The sequence below is a fragment of the Cinclus cinclus genome, chromosome 2 (genome assembly GCF_963662255.1).
Source record: "Cinclus cinclus chromosome 2, bCinCin1.1, whole genome shotgun sequence".
NCBI classification, from domain to species: domain Eukaryota; kingdom Metazoa; phylum Chordata; class Aves; order Passeriformes; family Cinclidae; genus Cinclus; species Cinclus cinclus.
Window position 1 is genome coordinate 19,897,233 of NC_085047.1, and position 20,472 is coordinate 19,917,704.

The window sequence follows — 20,472 nt, forward strand, 5'->3', positions numbered from 1 at the left end:
GTATCCAGCTGAGTCTTGAAAGCAACTCCAAGGACAGAGATTCCACAACCTCCTACCAGAACGGCTACCTGTTCCAGTATTCGACCACTACCATTGTTAAAATAAATCGGAAAACTAAATACAGAACCCTTTTTCTATACGAATAACGCCTTTGGCCGGTCTCGCTCTGTCGGGTCGGTATCTCTGTGTTTGGGGATCACTCTGCTCCATCCAGATGCACTTTCCTTGGGCGCCACAGCCCGCGGTTCCAGCGCAGAGCTCGGACAAGTAAAACGCGCAGTTCACATCTAAGGGATTCTCTTTCTGGCCTCTTACAAATAAAAACAGCGCGCACTGAGCGCCCCGAAACATGGCTGCGGCGCCGCCCCGCCCGCGCTGGTGCTGCTCCTCGTCAGCACGAATTACCCTGCTGCTCTGCTCGCAGCTCTTGCCCCCGAGGCAGTTCTGGAGCAGAAGCCGCTCGCTTCGTAGCCGGGGCTGTATGGGGATTCCTTCGGGAGCCTCCCAAGCTCCCGCCGCCACGACCGCGCCCCCGCGGGAGGCTTTACCCGACTCCAACATGGTGGCCCCAGCCTTGCGCCCGGGCTCTCCTCTGCCCGGTTCCAAGATGGCGGACCCGCTCCCCCGGGCTCTTCCCCGCGCCCCCGCCCCTTCCCGGCCCCTCCTGCGCGCGCGCCACTGTACCTCACTTCCGCTTGTGCAGCAGCCATTTTGTCTTTCCGCCGCCGCTGCTGCCCGAGCTTCTTCCTCCCTCCTGCCGCCGCGGGCTGTGACACTCCAGTTCCCCCCCGGGCGCGGCTCCCGCCGGGCCGGGGCCGATCCCGACCCCCCTTCCCTTATCCCGGGAGATTCCTCCGCAGCCCCGGCCAGGCTCCGAGGGCGCGGGGGTGGCTCCCGTGCCCCTGCCGCGCGATGTCCAGCGAGGAGAGCTACCTGGCCATCCTGCGGTACCTGACGAACGAGCGGGAGCCATACGCGCCGGGCACCGAGGGCAACGCCAAGCGGAAGATCCGCAAGGCCGCCGCCTGCTACGTGGTGCGCGGCGGCACCCTGTACTACCAGCGGCGGCAGCGCGACCAGCAGCGCTTCGCCGAGCTGGAGGTGGTGCTGCAGGCCGAGCGCCGCGCCCGCCTCATCCGCGCCGCGCACCTGGCGCCCGACGGCGCGCATCGCACCCGGCTGCAGACCTGGCAGGGGCTCTCGCAGAAGTACTGGTGGAGAGGTGAGCGCCGCGGGCGGGGGCGGCAGCTGGGGCACGGAGCCACAGAACCGCGGGTGGAAGGGATCGCAGTACGTCCCAGGGTCCCAGAGCGCATGGCACAGGACTGCGTCCAGATGGTTCTTGACTGTCTCTATTGAGGGAGACTCCACAACCTCTCGGGCAGCCTGCACCAGTGCAGTCACCTTTACAATTTTTCCTCGTCTTCACGTAAAACTTCCCGTGCATCACTTTTTGCTCGTTGCCTCTTGCTTGGCACCACCGAGGTCTTGCTCCATGCTTCTGACATCCTCTTTTTAGATATTTATATACATTAATGCAGTCTCCTCTCAGTCGTCTCGTCTCAAGGCTGACCGGACCCAGTTCCCTCAGCCTTTCCTTGTAAAAGAGATTATTCAGTCCCTTAATCATCTTTGTTGCCCTTCACTGTACCTGCTCCAGCAGTTACGTGTCTCTCTTGCACTGAAGGGGATCTCTGTATGCCTTCCCTGCGGGAGCAGGAGGGAACTGTCACTTGCTGAGAGACCAGTGGCTTTAAAGGCCACCTCGAAGCACGTGGTCTGTGGACAGGGACATTGTGTCACACCCGGAGAGGCAGAGCTCACTCTGCACAGTACATCTTGGTCAGCAAATTGTCCAGAGCTTCTTGTCTGGTGGTGGTACCTTAAATATATGGAAATATGAAGTACAGCTGTCCCCTCCTGGTCTTGCACGTAGCTCAGGTAAGACAGTGAAATCTCAGCTGTGCCCTTGGGATAGGGTGATAATCCATTCCATGTGACCTGGGTTAGTTTTGGACCTCATTCACACATTTGATCGTGTTCATGTTAAAAGTACTACAGCTGCCGGTGGTGGCTGATAGTCCTGGCACTCACTGTTATATTTGTCTCTTTCTTGCAATGAAAAGCTGAAAAGACCAGACTAATTCTCAGCTGGGTCCTGAGTGATATCACAGCTGTTACAAATGGTGGTGCCTGAACCCTTTGGCAATAATTCCCAATTGGAACTTTCTTTTGGCTTATTTGATGTCTTGTTCTCTTTGGATTTGGTGTTCTACTTTTAGCCCCAGGTGTCCATTAAAAAAATAGCCTTCTTTTCACTTGCCATGGGCCCAGTGTGTATCTGTATTGCTTCTCTTGTTCTGCTTTCTTCATCCATCAGCAGGTCTGTAATTTCAGCTTTAGTTTTCTCTATTTTCAGTTGGAGGTATTTTGCTCCAGCTGCATCTGATCCCTCCAGTCCAGATCTCATTGGCTTGAAGATCTTTTCATGTGAAAAAGGATTTGGCATCTTAAAGCTGATATAGCCATTGTGGATAGTGGTTTCCTTGACTTTATCTGCATTCTCATTGTCTGCCCAGCATTGTACTGTTCTGGCATCTACTCTCATCATGTGCTGGAAACATCCTCCATGGGCCTTGGTGTAGCTTCTGTTCATCAGGAGAGGGCATTCTGTATTCTTTTGATCATATTGGTCACCTTTATTTGCACACCCTATATCCTCTTGCTTCTCTCACACTGAGAATACTAAAATTCATTCCATGCTTTCAGTTCAAGTATTATGTTTCTTATATGTGTCCCTTAAAACAGTGTTTTCCCTGCCATTACAGTACGCTTTGGCTGCTAATGGACAACAGCTTTGGCCCAGCTGTCATCCTGAGATGGACATCAGCCTGTTCTGTAACTGCAAGGCAATAGGCTGGAGAATGGCCCAGGGACCAGGAAGGGTGTTGGAGATGTGATTTGCAGGCCAGAGACCTCCTGTCTTATTTCAGATGAAATCAAGGAGATGTACGAATGTTGAAATGGGCATGAATGTCTTAGCTTGTCTTAAGTCTCTGTTTCCCTGATCCTTACAGAGAGATGTATGTAATGGTAGTGCAAGTCATGCTCTGAGAAGATGTGAACCAGCAAATCTGTCAGCAAAGCTTTCGAGCTGTGCTGGATTTTGAACCATAGAGGCTCAGCTGCTACATATGCTTTTATATTATTCTAGTGAAGAAAACTAATTTGGATTGAAAGCCATGCATGGAAAATGCCTTGGTATCTAGAAAGAGGACCCTGAGCTTAAGACCAGTTGAGTATCTGAGATTGTTTACTGAATTGCAGAATGTGCTGATTTGGAAAGGACCCAACAAGGATCATTGAGTACAACTCCTGGCCCTGCACAGGATCATCCCCAAAAGTCCCACGAGTCAACCCTGAGAGCATTGTCCAAACACTTTTTGAACTCAGCCAGACTTGGTGCTGTGACCCTGGGGAGCCTGTTCCAGGGCCCAGCCAACTTCTGGGGGAAGAACATTTTCCTGATATCCAACATTAACCTCTGCTAACACAAATTCAGGCTATTTCCTCTGCTCCTGTCATTTATATTTGGTTCCACTGGTTAAAGTACTGGTGGGAAATGGCTTTATTTAAATTCCAAAATCATAAGCAGTTGATTTAAATCAGTGTTAATAATACATATCAGTATCATTGCATATAGCACAGTTGATCCCAATCTTGCAGAAGCTCTTAGGTGAGCCTTCCAATTTTTCTTGTCCTCTTCAGGAAGAACAAGCCATTTTTTGGGCTAAATGCAGGATTATGTTACATCCATCATTACCCTGGGATTATGAGACTAAATGTCTAAGTACTATTATTTTTTTTAGCCTTAATAATCTTTCTAGGAAGGTTTGCTTGATGTAGGATGTTCTATCTGTTCTATCTCAAATTAGCAGTAGCGACATAAAATATGCAATGGTGTGAGAGAAACAGAATTGGTAATAATGGATAAGAGAGGGAAAGTGTAGGTGACTGACTTTATTTTTCTTGGTTAGTATGTAATATTTTTTGTTACTCATTATCAGTGTTTTGCTAATCACCTACATACTTAGTTACTTGTTTATAGTAAATTGAATTAAGATTAGAAGCCTAATCAAGCTTCATTAATTTTTCTTAGGTATTCTTAAGCAGGTTAAAGATTACATTAAGGAATGCAGCAAGTGCCAGGAAAAGCTAGATCGCTCTAGATCTCTCTCAGATCCTTCTGAAATGCTAGAGGAGCTAGGACTTGATGCAAAATCTCATGAAGACAGTAATGAAACAGATGATGAATTGAGCAACACAGCATCAATCCCTACTGCATCCCCAAAGCCTGTGAAGAAGAAGCCAATAGCAAAGCATGAGCTTGTGTTTGTAAGTACCATTGTTTACATCTGAATGGATTTGCATTTTCTGTTACTATGTTCTTGGTCGTGTACTTATTTTCCATTGTTGTGATAATCTTGTAACAATAAGACTATATAAATTTTTCCAAATATGTTGATTATATAGAAATAGGATACTGGTTTATATGTCATGAAATTAATTATAAGATGACATTGCTGGGAAATAAAATCACCCTCTATAGTATGAATATGGAATCTTAAGATTAAAAAATGGCAAAATTGCCAGTAGTAAAACATCACATACGAGATTCTTATGGGCTCTATATCTTTTCCTTAATAAATGATGCTATACTGGTACATAAAATTCTTCTTTGTAACTGCAGGTTCACATGCACATAAAGACATAAGAATTTAGAAACTTTTTCAGACTGTAGCATAGAAAAATACAGTCAAAGAGCTGTTTGAATGTGTCTTCCTGTTTTTCCAGTCTGTTTTAATTGCGTTTGGAGGGAGGGTGAAACTTAAAGAAAGAAAACAACAGTAAAATGAACTCTATATTCTACAGGCTTGAACTGATTGTATAGTTGCAGAAAATAATAATTTTCTGTGTTTCAGTGTGAATGCTTAAAAAGGCACAATCTAAATGTAATGAAGTTCTCAAATGTTGTTTATGACAGGTTGACAGTAAGGGCCTTGTGAAGCAGTCATCTTCCAAACATTGTCTGTCAGTCTTAAACCAACTGAATCAGCAGAGGCTTTCCAATCAGTTCTGTGATGTGACTTTGCTGATTGAAGGAGAGGAGTACAAAGCTCACAAATCTGTCTTGGCAGCCAACAGCGAGTACTTCCGAGAGCTCTTCATTGAAAAGGGAGCTGTCACTAGTCATGAAGCTGTAGTGGATCTGTCAGGTGAATTGCTGTGGGTTTCAAAGCTAGAAATCATACTATCCTAAGTAAGGTGTACAGTATTTAATTCAGTCTTGAGTGTTGAAGACAACCAAATTTTTATCTTGCTTTTTTCTGTCTTTTCATCTAAAAGTATTTTGTGTGGATCGTAATGCAAAAGTGATCATTCTGATTTTACCTAATCTGATCTTCCATGAGCTGTGGTATTTAATCTTAAAATTTCTGAGAAGCTTTTGATGGATTTTAACCTTGCTTAGGCGTGTTTCCACCTTGTATTTCTCACAAACATTAAAAAGGGAACAAAATCAAATGCTTGAATATATCAAGTGGGGATGTTGACAAGCTGCTTGGAGAGCTGTTCAGCTTAACAAATGCTAAATTGCTTCTTATTTCTGTGAAGTAGAATTACACATGTCTGCTTATTTCTCAGACTTGGTACATGAAAGATAGGAGACAATTCTAAAATAAATGTTCTAAAAATAGCTTTATGGTGATGAAGAATAGTGTACAGAACATATGTCTTCTGCATTGCTTTCTCATTTATTAACTGTCATGAATAATACACATGCATATGAACAAAAATTTTCTAATAAAATGGTCCAGAACATGCCCCACATTAAATATTTGATTTATTGTTTATGCAACTGTGGGAAATTATACCAAATTATTATATTTAAGCATTTCTATGTATATATTCATATTTTTATTGTTTTCAAGAGCTCCTTTCTTATTTTTCTACCACATCACTTGTTACTTAAGACCTGAGTACTTTCTGAATGTAGCAGATCCAGAAAGACTTTGGTTTAATTAATCTGCTCCTAAGGTACTGTGGCTCTCCCAGCATCTTGAAATATTCCTCCAAGAATTTTATTGTGAAACTACCTAAGTTGTATTTAGTTATTGGAAAAGTTATCTGAGCTTACCCACACATAGAAACTACATGAGGAAGAAGCTGTAGTGTAAATGACAATTGATTGAGTCCCAGTGATGGGCTTATTTCCAAATGTGTTTTGCCCCAAATTTCAGACTTACCTGTATCTGTATACAACTGAACTGTTGTATTCATCGTGGGATATTTTGGTGTAATTTCAGGTCATCATTATTTGCTCTAATATCTTGTTTTATTCCTGGTAGGTTTCTGCAAGTCCAGTTTCCTGCCTTTATTGGAATTTGCTTATACTTCAGAACTAACGTTTGACTTCTGTAGTATGGCAGAAGTGGCCATGCTTGCCCGGCATCTCTTCATGTCAGAGGTCCTTGAAATCTGTGAGAATGTGCACAAACAGATGGAAGAGAAGCAAATTACAGTGTACCAAAAGGGAGATACTCAAACAGTAGAGTCAACACAAAATCTAGCAGAGCAGGCTGAAGTGGAGATGCAGCCCATGGATGGTGTTGAGCAACCTAAACTCACAGCCAGTGAAGTGCCAGTAGCTGTGAATAGAGCTCCTTCCTCTGCTGGGACAGAGGAGGCAGCTGCACCTGAGTCTGACCTCCTGCAGCCAGAGCCTCTGGAGGTCACTGCAGGTGGTCCTTCCAAGCCTGTGGAGCAGTGTGAAACAACTGAAAATTACATCAAGATCCAGCTGGTGGAGAGTATTTCAAACAGCCTGTGCAACAGGCTCAGCACTGAGCCAGTGGCTGTGGAAGCTGTGGACGCTCAGAGTCAAAGGGAAACTGAGACAGTTCAAAATCAAAGTGATAAAGCACATGTGGACTCTGCTCCTGAAAACTCCTCAGAGTCACTCAAGCAAAAAAGTAATGAGCAGAGCAGCTCCAGTTCCCAGCCAGAAAGCCTCACTTCCAGCCAGGACGATACTTACAAAAGCAAGCTTCGCCAACGTTCAGTCAGTGAGGGGGGATACATCAGGCTGCATAAAGGAATTGAAAAAAACCTGCAGAATAGAAAGAAAAATCCTAAATCTGCAGTGCAGCAGGTATTCTGTCTGTCATTAGGCTGTAGTTACCGGAGTAATTTCTAAGCTGTGACAGTTGTGCAGACAAAATCCCAAAAGCATGGACTTGGCTTCAGTATTCCTTCTATATTGAAGGTCCTTAGAATGCTCAGTGGCCACAGTCTAGGTTGAGTATCTTCTCACAGCTTCTTACAGTTGGACAGAAGTTGTATCATCTCCCCAAAATTCTTAATGCTCTGTGAATTTAATTCTGAGCTCACTTGTGTGTGTCAGTCATAGAGACATACATTTGTCTATTAGAGAAGTGAGATTCTACTTGACAACAGCATTGGGAATGAAAAGTTTTACATCCCACATAGATCTTAAAATGTAGTCATCAGTCACAGTAATGCATTCCTGCTACCTTCTAATTTGGGTCAGTTAAGAGAAAGGTTCATATAGCACTGGTGTTAAAAACTAGCACCTGAACATACTAAATATTTATTAATTGAACTAGTTCCAGTTGCAATTTTTTTTTTTAATGGAAGTCTTACTACTCTTTCCTCTTTGAGCGCCTTTCTTCTTTCAGTGCCTGTGGACAGTTGACAATCATCTCATTGGGCATTCATGCATTTAGTTTGTGACAAAGTGCACTTACCTGCATGTTGTCAAAGTCTTCTGAAGAACTGTTGATTTCCAGAAGAGTCCTGAGAGTTTTGCATATTAGAGCCACCAGTCCAGCACATGGGACAATAATTTGTTATGATTGCAACACCCTGGTAGATAGAAACTGTAGCATTAGTGTCTTTTTATAGGTGGACAGCTTAAAGCCCAGTTGCTAAAACTAGAGCAATCAAAATACTTGAGCAACCTATTTCTGCTGGTTGGAGAGCGCCAAGGTTTTGTTCTGTTTTGGGAAGGGGAATTTTTACTTTTGGGAATAGTTCCTGTTAATGTATTTTGCAGTTTTTAAATCTAGCTCCTTGACAGGAGTGAAGTGCACAGACTTGGGGAAAAAAGAAATTGGTTTAGATGATTACTCAGGACTGGATTCAGGAATAAGTTTCTGCTTTCCAACTTTTGTGTCACAGTTATGTTGAGACAGACAGGGCTGGTATCACCACAAGCCCTTGAGTCACAAATTCTACATGCCTTCTTTTACAGACCTTGCTCTCATGTAACTCTGACTCCTTTCTAGCTTTTGGTGTTTTTTTCATCTCTCAACTTCCCCTATGGCATGGGATGTCATATAAGTTTTGGGAAGGAGATACTCTCCTGAGTTCCCAGTTTTCATGCTGGGAGAATAAAAGGAAGAGATTTCAGGAAAAATGCTGCTGATATAAAATACACTACTTGTACCTGGCATGGAGATATTTGGGATGAGGTGTGCATTGTAGGAATTAATTATTTTCCTAGCTCTTACTAATCATGTACTGAACAAAATTATTTTTGTGGCTTCACAGTCTTGCCAAATTCGCTCAAGTTTTCAGGGCAACAGGAAAATTTAAAAAAATATATCAAAAAGTTTTCTCTGTGTTGAGTTTCAGTTTGGTTTTCAGAGGCATGGAAGTGCTGGCATGTTTTCAAAAACTGCTAGATACCTCACTTGTTGGGAGAACAGGATGAAGAAATGGGGATGCTTGTACTTCCTTCCCTTGCCTTATTCTCAGGAACCCAAAATGGGCACACCTGATAGAGGACATTTCAACCCAATCACTTAGAATTTGGCTTTTTAAGAATTTGGCTTTTTAAGAATTTGGCAGCAAGTTTCTACAAAGGAACATGAGGTTATCAGCTCCAGGTAGCACTGTCACTACCACCTAATAAAAATCTACTAGTGCCTTATTCCTAGATAAAATCTCTAGGAAAGCTGGAATGCCCTTAACTTGATAGAAATCCTGACTGGCAGTACTCTGTGGTTCTTCTGTATCTGTCCCGTAGCTGTCACTTAAGCAGTTACTCAGGGCTGAAGAGTTCATTGTTTCTGAACTGGTAAATCACTGTGTGACCATCATCATTAGTTTATGGCTTTATAAAAAGCATGTTTTTTTATTCACCTTGAGATCTGTATTTTGTAGTGAACTGGAAAAAGGTAACTTTTGAGCAACTAAGTCAGCTGAGCAAAATTAAGAGGTATTACAGTAACACTGAATATCATGTTTTAATACAGACTTTCAGACAAGGTATGAAGAAGAGCACAGTAAAATTCATTCAAAGGTTCTGTTTTTCCAACCTAGGTTGCCATGAAGCTAGTACAAAGAGGGAAAAAAATGAAACAGCCCAAAAGAGACACCATGGAAAAGAATGAAGTGGAAGCTCAGCACAAATGCACTGACTGTGGAATGGTGTTCCAGCGGCGTTATGCACTTATAATGCACACACTGAAACATGAAAGATCTAAAGAATATAAGTGCCCAGTAAGTTGAGGGGTTGTTTCTTTTTTTTCTGTGTAAACCTTCCTCCTTATGAAAATTAATTCAGTAATTATATTTTTTTTTGTTGACTTTTTTGGTACATATATTTATTTTCCTTACGGATTTCAGAGTTGGATACAGCCTTGATCTGGCTGGGGTGAGGTAGAACGGAGTGCAGCCACTTGGCCTGACAGCAGTGTGTGCCTTGCTGCTGAAGTCAACGTTACCATGGGATTTGCTCTTAACCCTACCAGTAAATTTGTGCTTAGTCTAGACTGGAAGTTAATCTCACTGGGAGGTGATCAGTGGTTCTGTCAGTAGCCATAAAATAAAAATTTACAACTGTTCATTAACCTTAGACAAAATGGCTGTTGGTGTTGGATTATAAATTTAACTCATATTACTGTACTTAAAACATTGGATTACGTCTGGGGTTTTTTTTGTTTGTCCTTTTTTTTTAATAGTTCTGAGTGTTATATGCAAGGTGAAGTTGTATTTTTTTATGTCCTAGTTGTGTAAGAAAGAATTCCAATACGGTGCCTCCCTGCGGGCCCATCTGGTGCGGCACACACGGAAGACAGAAGCCACTGCTGCAGCTCCAGGTGCCGACGGAACAGGCATGTCCTCAGTGAAAGGGAGAACCAAACGGGAATTCGTGTGTGACATATGTGGAAGAACTCTGCCAAAGCTCTATTCTCTCAGAATACATATGCTTAAACATACAGGTGTCAAACCCCACGCATGCAAGGTAAAGTCCTTTTGCTCCCTAATCAGATTAGTCATGTTCTCTGTTACCAGTGTTTTGGTATTGATGCTGTGACCCAAAATTTAGGTAAATCTTTATCACTTCACAGTAGGGAAGACTAGTGTAACATTCACAATGAAATTGCTTGCAGTCCAATGTTGCAATTATTATGTCGAAATGGACAGGGCTGGTATCACCACCAGCCCTTTAACTGGTATCTCCACCAAGCCTTGAGTAGCAAACTATATGCCACCTTCTCTTATCAAATTTCTTTCCTCTCAACTCTGACTCCTTCTTTCATAGGCCTTTCACTGATAACTCTGACTCCTCCTCTTATTGGCAGCTTCACATAGTACTGATTCCTTGTCTTACAGGCAGCTTCACACAACACTGACCCCTTCTTTCATTCTGCATGACTAGCTAACCCCTGCCCCTTGCAAGACTGCGTGTCTCTTACCTCCTCACAGCACAGCCAGCAACCGCTCAATCTTATGCTCCAACTCAAGCTGCAAGTACCTGTGTAGTGGCCATCTAACCCACTCCTTTATATCCTCCAAACTGATTGGCCAGACACAGATGTTTCCACTCCTTGGTAATCAGTACAGCTGCAAGTCATTGGAAAGGATTCCCTCCTGCACTATCCTTTCAGCCTAGCTACCCACTGTCCAAGAGTGAGAAAACTAGAATGAATTCGAGTTGAGGAAGTTCATATTCTTGTGCCTAGAAGAATGTTTTCCTTTGATTATTTTTTTTTTTAACAGACCAGTTCTGTCACTGGTGCAAAATCACAGGCTTGGCCATCCTAATTCCCAAGAAATACAAGAGGTTTTGTTACATTTGAAGTTAAACACCTATTACATAATTAGTTTTATTTGTTCTGTTCCACCATAAATGGATTTTTTTAGGTTTGTGGAAAGACCTTTACATATAAGCATGGATTAAAAATGCACTTAGCTCTCCATGAAGTACAGAAACAGTTCAAGTGTGACTTGTGTGAAAAGTCTTTTGTCACAAAAAGAAGTCTTCAGGAACACATGAGCATTCATACAGGTAAGTGATGAGAAAGGGAATACTTCTCCTTTGCTTGGCTTTATTGTATGATGCTGAACTTTAACATTGTTCTTCAGTGTCAGAGGAACTGTTTAAAAAAAAATGGTAGCTTGTTCTTTTTTTTCTGGTCAGGCAGCTGAGATACATAGTCATTTTCTGGGCTGTTTTACCATAGTTTAATGTTATTATCTAAATGTTCTATACAAGAACGGGGAATTGTGGTTGGTCTGTTCCTGTGGTTTTATGTATGTATTTAATGCCTGTATCTTGTCAGTTCAACAAGAAATAGGCAACAGGCTGGACTGTTCTAGTGCACTTAATCTGTCTGCCTCTCCTTTTAGAGGAAAACATGCTAAGTTAAATGTCTCAGAATCTCCATATATATTTTACAAGATTTTTCTGTACTAAAACTGACATTTTATGAAGCCTAGTGTCTTGAAAGATCTTAGCATGTGAAAGATGACAATATAATAATTTAATACAAGCAGAGTTTTAAAATTGTAAATTGTGAAGGTTGTCTGTGTTTCTGGTTTTCTGTGCTGGGCAGAATCAAGAGAGATACTCAGGATAATTTGTTCCTGAAATTAAGGAATTTGTATTAGTGGTCCTCACTCCTGTGTTGATGAAATGGAGCAGAAACTTTTATGTTAAGGTGTTTTTCCACGAATGCAAGATACAAGCAATAATCCATGAGCAATGCTGTGCTTCTGAAGAAGTTGCATAATACATAAACACAGTTAGTTGTGGGGCTTTTTCACACAAGAGAGCAGCTTTTTAGGCTGCTCACTTTTCCTCACTAAATCATAGTTACAGTGATGTACCTGCATGAAATAAAGTAATTTAGAGTTGCTACTCCCCCTCCACCATGTATTATTACATTAGCACATAAAAAATACACTTTAAAATTCCATCAGTGTGTAATTAAACTTCTCTTTGTACTACTGCTCTGATTACTGAAGTTATATATGAATTAAAAACCTGTCTCAGAGAGCATTCCAGAAAAATGGAGGTCTGGTTTGGTAACACTTTTTGTTTTGTTTCTTCTAGGAGAATCCAAATATCTTTGCTCCATATGTGGAAAATCTTTCCACAGGGCATCAGGACTCAGTAAACACATAAAGAAACATCAGCCAAAGCCTGAAGTTCGGGGATATCAGTGTACTCAGTAAGTCAGGTGATAGGTGGTTTTGGTGGGCTTCTTTTCTTAGCATTAATGATCCTTCTAATTCTCAAGATTAAAAGCAGCTCCTTGCTGTAGTGTAAAACTGTTCCACTGGCCTGAGATAAGACTTGTAAAGCATGAGAATAAAAAATACATTTTTGTGAAATATATGCTGGAGAGCAAAAGGCTTGGTTTTAAGCTGTTACCTTGCTCTAGTTTCATGCAGCTGTTCTCTAATGACTTTGCACTGTAATTGGTGCTGTAATCAGTAGCTGTGTGGGTACACAGCTTTTTTGTACGACAGATAAAAGAGTGTAATATTGTAAGAGGCCAAGGGCCTTCAGTCTGGTTTTGCCCTCTTGTAGTGTGATAGTGGATTTCAGTTTGATTTGCAGCTGTCCTGTAACGTCTGCAATGTCCTGCACTTGGGTGCAGTGTTTGCTAAAACGTGCTGTGTGTAGTGAACAGCTGTTCAGGAGCATCACAAACTGAGACCCACTGACTGTTGCAGTTCTCTTGATTGTAAAACATATATGACCACTTAAATATTGCAATAAATGGCATTTATTTTTGTTATTAGTGGCGTTTATTAGTATTGAAATGACAGCATTGAGAACTTTAGCAAAGCAGAAACTGTAACTGGAAAGTGTATTCTTAGTGCATTAGCAAAACATACATGGATACTTTTTCCATGACCAAGCAGATTATAGGGAACCTTTCAAGTGCCCTGCAGAAGAACACTTGTTTATAATGTTTAATTTTGGAGCTCACAATGAGGTCCCTGGGAAGCTCTGTCAAATATTGAGAGGAGTAGTGCAATATGATTGCCTGTAGCAACTCAAGGTTTTAAAGAAACAATAATCTAAAGAATTGTTTGAAGTATCTCAGTGCTGCTGCATGCTAGAAAAAATATTTTCTAAATTATGAAAACTGCAGTTCTGTCAGTAATGTTTTTATTTAGTGATTTTTAATGCTAGAAGTAATAATGCTAAAAATACAAAGGACAGAGCTAATAGGATGCACAGACACTGTTTATGAAACATACTATGGAAAGCAGTTTTAGTTTTGATGGTGAAATATATTTATAAAATAATTTTTTTTTACTCAAAGCAGTAGGGCCATGGATGCAAGAAATCACTTTGACAGAGAAGAAATTTTGCCTCCCCAGCTTCTTCAAAACAGACGCAGTCCTTGCTGCTTCTCCAGCGAAGGTCTCTGCCGAGGATGTAATTCATGTTGTCACCAGTGGTTTAGAGAGCTTCACTAAGCAGTGACCAGACTTCAGTTTTTTTAGTTTGGTGGCTTGGAATGGAAAACTCACTGTCAGACTTCAGTCTGAACTTCTGGCCCAGTTGAGCAAAGCTGACCATGAGTTATTTTCCTAAAATGTTCCTGGAAGTTTTGCAGTGAAGTATGTGTTTGACTAAATTGCAGTAATGCATAATAGTGTTAGAGGGTGGTGTTGCTTGACTTTTTTTTTTTTTTAGCTTCTCTAATGGCTTTTCCAAATAACGCAATCCTTGAGGAGAGAGCACCAAGTGCCAACCTCATTCAAGCCCCTAGAGGTCTTTCTGGTACTTTTTATGTGGATGTGCAAACTGAAAATCTGTGAGAACTCTATTTTTTGAACTGGACTGGTCAGATTTTCCAACCTAGGAGGAGGTTGTTTGGATGGCTCAGGGACTGTTACCCACTTTGTTTTTTTTCTCCTTCAAAAGCAAAGACTTTTTTTCTCTCCAGAATACCCATTATTCAGGCAATGTAATATCTAATGTTTTGTTCCTGTATGGAAGCTTTTCTCATTTTCAGATTCCACTGGATACTGTGACTTCTGAGATTCCCTCATTCCACTGGTTGATACTGTAGAAATTAAATCATCCACTTTTGCTTGTTGGCATTGCTCTGCCTCTGTCCTTTCTTGAAGTCATGCAGCTGTATGTTGTTACATGAGGAAGACAGAGAAATGAGCAGCAGAGTTTCTTGCAAAGGGAGAAACCATGTTTTTCATTAGACCAAACTCTGTAGTCTTCATACCAAGAAGAGCTGTATAGTCATATTATAGCAAAGTACAAGTGAAGGAAAACCATAAGTTAGCCTGGGTTAAGATGTGTACAAGCAGCAACCTAAAGAATGAGTATCAAAAGTTTAAGATACTTTCTTGCAGTATCCTGAATTTGATTTTGTTTTTTTTTTTTTTTAATTTCTACTAAAAACCCTACATTTGAAGATAAAAAACAACAAATTCCAGTTATCTTTGTGTCAGTCCTCTTTGGTTAAGGGAAGAAACAGCTGTTAATGTCCTCATATATTCATATGGTATAATACAAATTTCTCATGTATCCCAGTTGGTTTGCCTTTGATTATCCTCTGTTAAAACTGCAGAAAGAATGTAGTTACTCATTAACAGACAAAAGAATTTCAGATGTCCTCAAGTTTTATTCCAGGCTTTCAAATAAGCTGCTGTTTTTCTTCAGTTTTTCCTAGTTTAGAATGGGATTGTGATTTAAATAAGTACTGATGATACAGTAGGTGCTCTCAGTCTTCAGTTGCCAGGAAAGAAGGTCCCAGTGATGTTGAAAACAGTGCTTTTCTTGTATGGAATGCTAAAGCATTTGCTATTACAGGTGTGAGAAGAGTTTCTATGAAGCTCGCGATCTTCGGCAGCATATGAATAAACATTTGGGTGTGAAGCCATTTCAGTGTCAATTCTGTGGAAAATGTTACAGCTGGAAGAAGGACTGGTATTCTCATGTAAAGTCTCATTCTGTCACAGACCCTTATAGGTAAGAGGAAATTAATTTAACAACTTAAATGTCCTGATCAAAGTGGGGTTATAGAGATCTCAGCCTGTCAACCAGGCACTGCCTAGTCCACTTTTAAAGTACCAATGGGCTGATGGTGTCTGGGGTCTTGAGTACCTGAGGGTGGATGGTGGCTTTAAATAGTGTGAGTTAGCTGCTAACCTGGGACACAGTGCTGGAAACTAAGATGTGAAGTCACAAGAGAATAAATACAATCAGTGAAGTTAGAAACTTATGTGATCTCCCTTCTCTATAAGGAGAAGTGGAGGCTTTGTGGCTGTGGATAAGAGGAAATGTAGTTCAGTCCAACAATATTACTTCTAATTATCAAACTACTTGCCATATAAGACAGTATTGCCATTAAACTGTGCATACTGTAAATAAAGTGTATTTTGGCTTAAAAGACATAAGCGTACAAGAGTGGTTTTAATAGATTTCCCACTTAACACATTTTAGGTGTAATGTATGTGGAAAAGAATTTTATGAGAAAGCTTTGTATCGAAGACATGTAAAGAAAGCCACACATGGTAAAAAAGGAAGAGCAAAACAAAATCTGGAACGAGTTTGTGAGCACTGTGGAAGAAAATTCACACAACTCCGGGAATATAGAAGACATATGAACAATCATGAAGGTATGTAGAACACAATAGTCATTACATCACTCAAACCCTAAAAACACAATGTGAAAGGAGTTAATTATTTCTCTGTGTGTCCTGTCTGGCAAGACATGGAGGGGTTTTTTACATATACTCCAGTTCTATGCAAACCCTGGTTTGGTAACTTGCTACCAGTGATTCTCAGAAGTTGCTGTTGGGTCTTTCTATAACTCCAGTCTTGGCACAGGGACTGTGACAATTTGTCCTCAGAGCCTGAATAGAAGATGAACATTTTTACTTAAACATTTTTACTTAAGTGATTAAGTGGGGTGAATCTGGAAAAGAATTGGATACACTAAAGCATTCTCCATTTTCAAAGGTTAACAAAGTACTCTTCAGATAGGAGAATGATTGGCCTAAGTTGGAAAAAAAAAAAAAAAGAAGGATCAGTGTTGGAAATTGTTCAACTACTTAATTTATGACGAGTGATAGACTGTATGATGTTTGTGGAAAATATGAAAACATTTTATATTTTTGTTAAAGATTTATGTGCAATTTTATGTTAAATGTAAGGTGTGAAATTGATTTTTGAGTATTTGGTTCTTTCAGCTGTTTTGGGAGTCCATGTATTCTCCTGTCCTGGGGCAAAACCCACTTCATGTTTTGAAGCATGTCTCCTTTTAAAGAGCTCTTAAGAGTAAATCTGACAGCTGTCTAACTATTGAAATAGAGATTTTGTGTTTATTTCTAAACAGAGGAAGTGTCCTGTGGTAGATACTTAGCCTAAATCTACAGTAACTGTCACGGAGGAAAAGCTAGTAGTGAGATGGTGTTTGTCACCATCCACACACCCTGTTAGATACTACAGAACTCAGATGTTACGAGGAAAAATAAGATTATATGAACATCAGGGGCTGTATTTGAACATCTGCAGTGTGGAAGAGGAGGGATAAAGCTGTAGGTGTACAGAAGGATTTACAGAAGCAAAGGATGACTAGAAATGTAAGTGACAAATACTGTGAAGTAAAACATGGCTTCAGAAAGGCATCAAAATGATCAGAATTCCATTAAGCATTGTGCACTTAAAATAAGGAAGAATCTTGTGAAGTTTTTTAAAGCGAAGTGTTGGGTTCGGCTGGGCACTTGAGGAAAATCTCACCACAGAATGCATTATGCTTGCATTATATTGTTACACAGAAACCATGGCAAACAGGATCTCTTTCTAACATGGCAGACATCACTGCATTGCTGCGTTCTTGCTCAGTGCTGCTGCTCGTGGCTCTCTGTGAGCTGTGGGTCAGCTTTGCTTGCTTTTCCCGCACAGGTGTGAAGCCCTTTGAGTGCTTGACGTGTGGCGTGGCCTGGGCGGACGCGCGCTCCCTGAAGCGCCACGTGCGGACGCACACGGGGGAGCGGCCCTACGTGTGCCCCGTCTGCAGCGAGGCCTACATTGACGCACGGACCCTGCGCAAGCACATGACCAAGTTCCACAGGGACTACATACCCTGCAAAATCATGCTGGAAAAGGATACTCTTCAGTTCCACAACCAGGGGACGCAGGTGGAGCATGCCATCAGCATTTTAGCATCAGACGTGCAGGAGCAAGAAACGGAGATCAGCTTTGGTGCTGGTGAGGGCGAGACTGTGGTAGTGACAGGAGAGACTCTTGAAGCCATTGAAGCAGTTGCAGCTACTGAGGAATGCACGTCAGTCTCTACCCTTTCTGACCAAAGCATCATGCAGGTGGTAAATTATGTGCTGGCACAACAGCAAGGACAGAAAATGGCTGAAGTGACACAGGCCATTGAAACTGTAGAAGTGGCCCACGTGACAAAGACAGAGCCAATTTAGTGTATGAGAGAGCAAGGGTAAGGTTCTGTATCTGTGAGAGCCAAGTATTTAACAGGTTATCTCAGGCTTTCAAGTGATTCCTGTTTTCAAATCGTTGATACTCAGTACCTCAGTGTTGTGATGACAGAATACTGCACCACGCATTAGAGGGGAAAAATACCAATACTCTAGTGGGCCAAGGCATTGAAAGCTAAGATTTCTATACTGACTGTAACTTTGAAAAAAAAAAGAAGGCAAAATAATGGTTTTGTGTCATGCAGTATCATACTGTAACTTTGAAAAATAAAAATAAAAGACATATAAAAAGACTGCACTAAAAACTAGAAATGCACAGCTAATGATAGCTTTTTTGTTTGTTTTGATGTGCATTTCATCAAGTTTGTAAGCAAATTACCTGTATTGGATTCTAATGGCACGCTTCTTTAGGAACTGAGGAAGTCCAGCTGGTTATAGACTGATCTTGTCTTGTGTGATATTGAAAGGAGGAGCCCTGCTAATTCCCAAGTAGGACATATGACAGTATCAGGGCAGAGAAATAAGAAAATCTTAGAATGGGGTAAAAATTAAATTTGTCTCAAAATTACCAGAATCTCTACAAGACCTTATTACTGCTGCTTTAAGAAGAATATTTCTAGGGCTGGTTGATACCTGGTGTAACACCACATAGTTGGAAAATCCTTTCTGTGGGTGTTCCTGCAAGTAAGTGTGAATGACACTTGTGCTTGGCCCAGGTTTCCATGTCCCTGGTTTAATACCAGGTTCCTTTGTTGCTGCATGTTTTTTTAAAGCAAGTAGCATGTTTGTCAAGGAAAAAAGTGCTTTGCATGTGAACAATCAGAGCTGTAGTCTTTAAATTCTTCTCGGTCTATAATGGTATAATGTTTCCTAACCTGGACAGCAGCAAGATACCCAAGTAGCCAGAAACTTGTAATATTGCAGAGTAAACTTCATGAATAAAGTGACATGCATATAACTCTGATACCTGTGAAACAGATAGATTGAAAAAAATTTCAGCAAACCCTGTGGCAAAGTAATCACCTCATTTGAATTAGTGAAAATTTCTACTTTTCATCTTATTTAACTGTGTGGATATCTATCTATTAAACTACACAACGGACCTTTCTTTTTATACTTTGCAATTCTGTAGATAAGCAGTTGTTGAAAATTTTTAATGTTTGAGTTCTGTCTTGGATCCAAATTAATTTGTAGATGCCTCTTTCAAAAGTCAGGGTCTTATTTCAGAGAAATAATGTAGCTATTTATATATCCTGCACCCCTTTACAGTTGCATTATTTTCTAATTACCAAATGGAGTAAAACTAAAATTAATATTAAAAAAAAATACTACTAGCTGTAACTTGAATTTTTGTATGGTAATGAATCTGGAGATAGCCATCCTGATTAAAATTAAAATACTGCCATTATGATGGAAAAAAGATTAAAAAGAGCACTAGATGAACTTGAAAACTTACTTCAATGCTTTTATTTTAAAAATAATTATGTATTACTAAAGTGAAGAAGTGTTCAAGGAAAAATAGCTGTAAATAGTGCTAGAACATTATTTGTATATTTAGTGTGTTACCTTACAGAAAAGAATATTGCCAGCACCTTAGTTTAATCTTTGGTGGATTTATTTATTTGCCCAACCTATGGAAGAAGCAAAAGTGAATCTGAATTTCAGAGCCTTCTTATCCACTGTCAGAATGCTTTTACTGACTCAGCGATCTGCTGTTTAAAAACAACCACCAACCAAACTAATCACAAAAGGTTGTTTTCTAAACAAGATTCAGCCAGGAATGTCAAAGCTGAATGCTGTGGCACCCCTTTCCTAACATGCTGTGCCTTACCTTTTCAGAATGGCCTGAGGTAAGTAGGGAGTGTCGCTCTTGGCTTTGCTGTTCCCAACTGTGTGGAGTTGCCTTATGTTTTTCTTTGGACTTCAGCACTTAAGACATTCGCTACTCTTCTGCAAAAGTCAGACTGCAAATATGCAGTTGGTGTTGGATTTTTTAAAAAATGAAGTTAATGAGAAGTGTCAATTCATTAAATATTCCTAGTGAATTCCTGTACATAATGAATCAGATTTGTACATTTTGCTGTTTTTATTTAGTGTTAGATGTATAAAGTTCTGGTTATTTCTGTCATCAAATAAACGGAGCTCTGCCAATGAATTGCTCTTTCAAGAAACTTCCTTTTTTCTCCAAGGAAATAGGGTGTTGCAGATTCCTCTTCAATATTTCACTTTCCATATACAGACAGATTCCAGCCTGGATAGTTCTAGTAACAACTGTTTTTAAATTTTTGCTTAGGGCTCAAAGAATTATGTTGTATGAGGAAAGGAAAGACACTGCCCTCCTGAATTGTGTCAGAACATGGCTGTACAAGAGCACAGTGCTAATGGAACACCGTGTATATTAATGCTGAAATTGCCTTGGCTGCAAGTCCTTGGGATGGAGGGGTGTCTGCTCAGCCCCCTGGTAGCCAGCTGTAACCATTTTGCTTTCAGATGTTACTTCTCTTGACTTAGAGGTCTACAACACTATACCCCAAAGCAAGCAGCAGTCAGCACTTCCATCTTGGTCTTTGCCCCAGGATGGATATTTGAGCAGGGGTTGTGCGGAAGTTATCCTCCCGTGTCACTCCTGGTTGAAGGATGAGCTGTACAGCTGCCTCCAGGTCTGGGAAC

The 20,472-nt window shown here is 40.9% G+C and overlaps 1 protein-coding gene across 1 annotated transcript; it reads left to right on the forward strand.

Moving 5' to 3' along the window:
• Positions 1-796: 796 nt before the first annotated feature.
• ZBTB11 (zinc finger and BTB domain containing 11) lies at positions 797-19,957 on the forward strand. Its single transcript, XM_062515427.1, has 11 exons — positions 797-1,222; positions 4,160-4,395; positions 5,045-5,276; positions 6,408-7,210; positions 9,406-9,585; positions 10,094-10,330; positions 11,233-11,377; positions 12,425-12,542; positions 15,164-15,322; positions 15,797-15,972; positions 17,261-19,957. Exons 1-11 carry the CDS (start codon positions 913-915, stop codon positions 17,785-17,787), a joined length of 3,123 nt encoding a protein of 1,040 aa, XP_062371411.1. The 5' UTR covers positions 797-912; the 3' UTR covers positions 17,788-19,957.
• Positions 19,958-20,472: the final 515 nt, after the last annotated feature.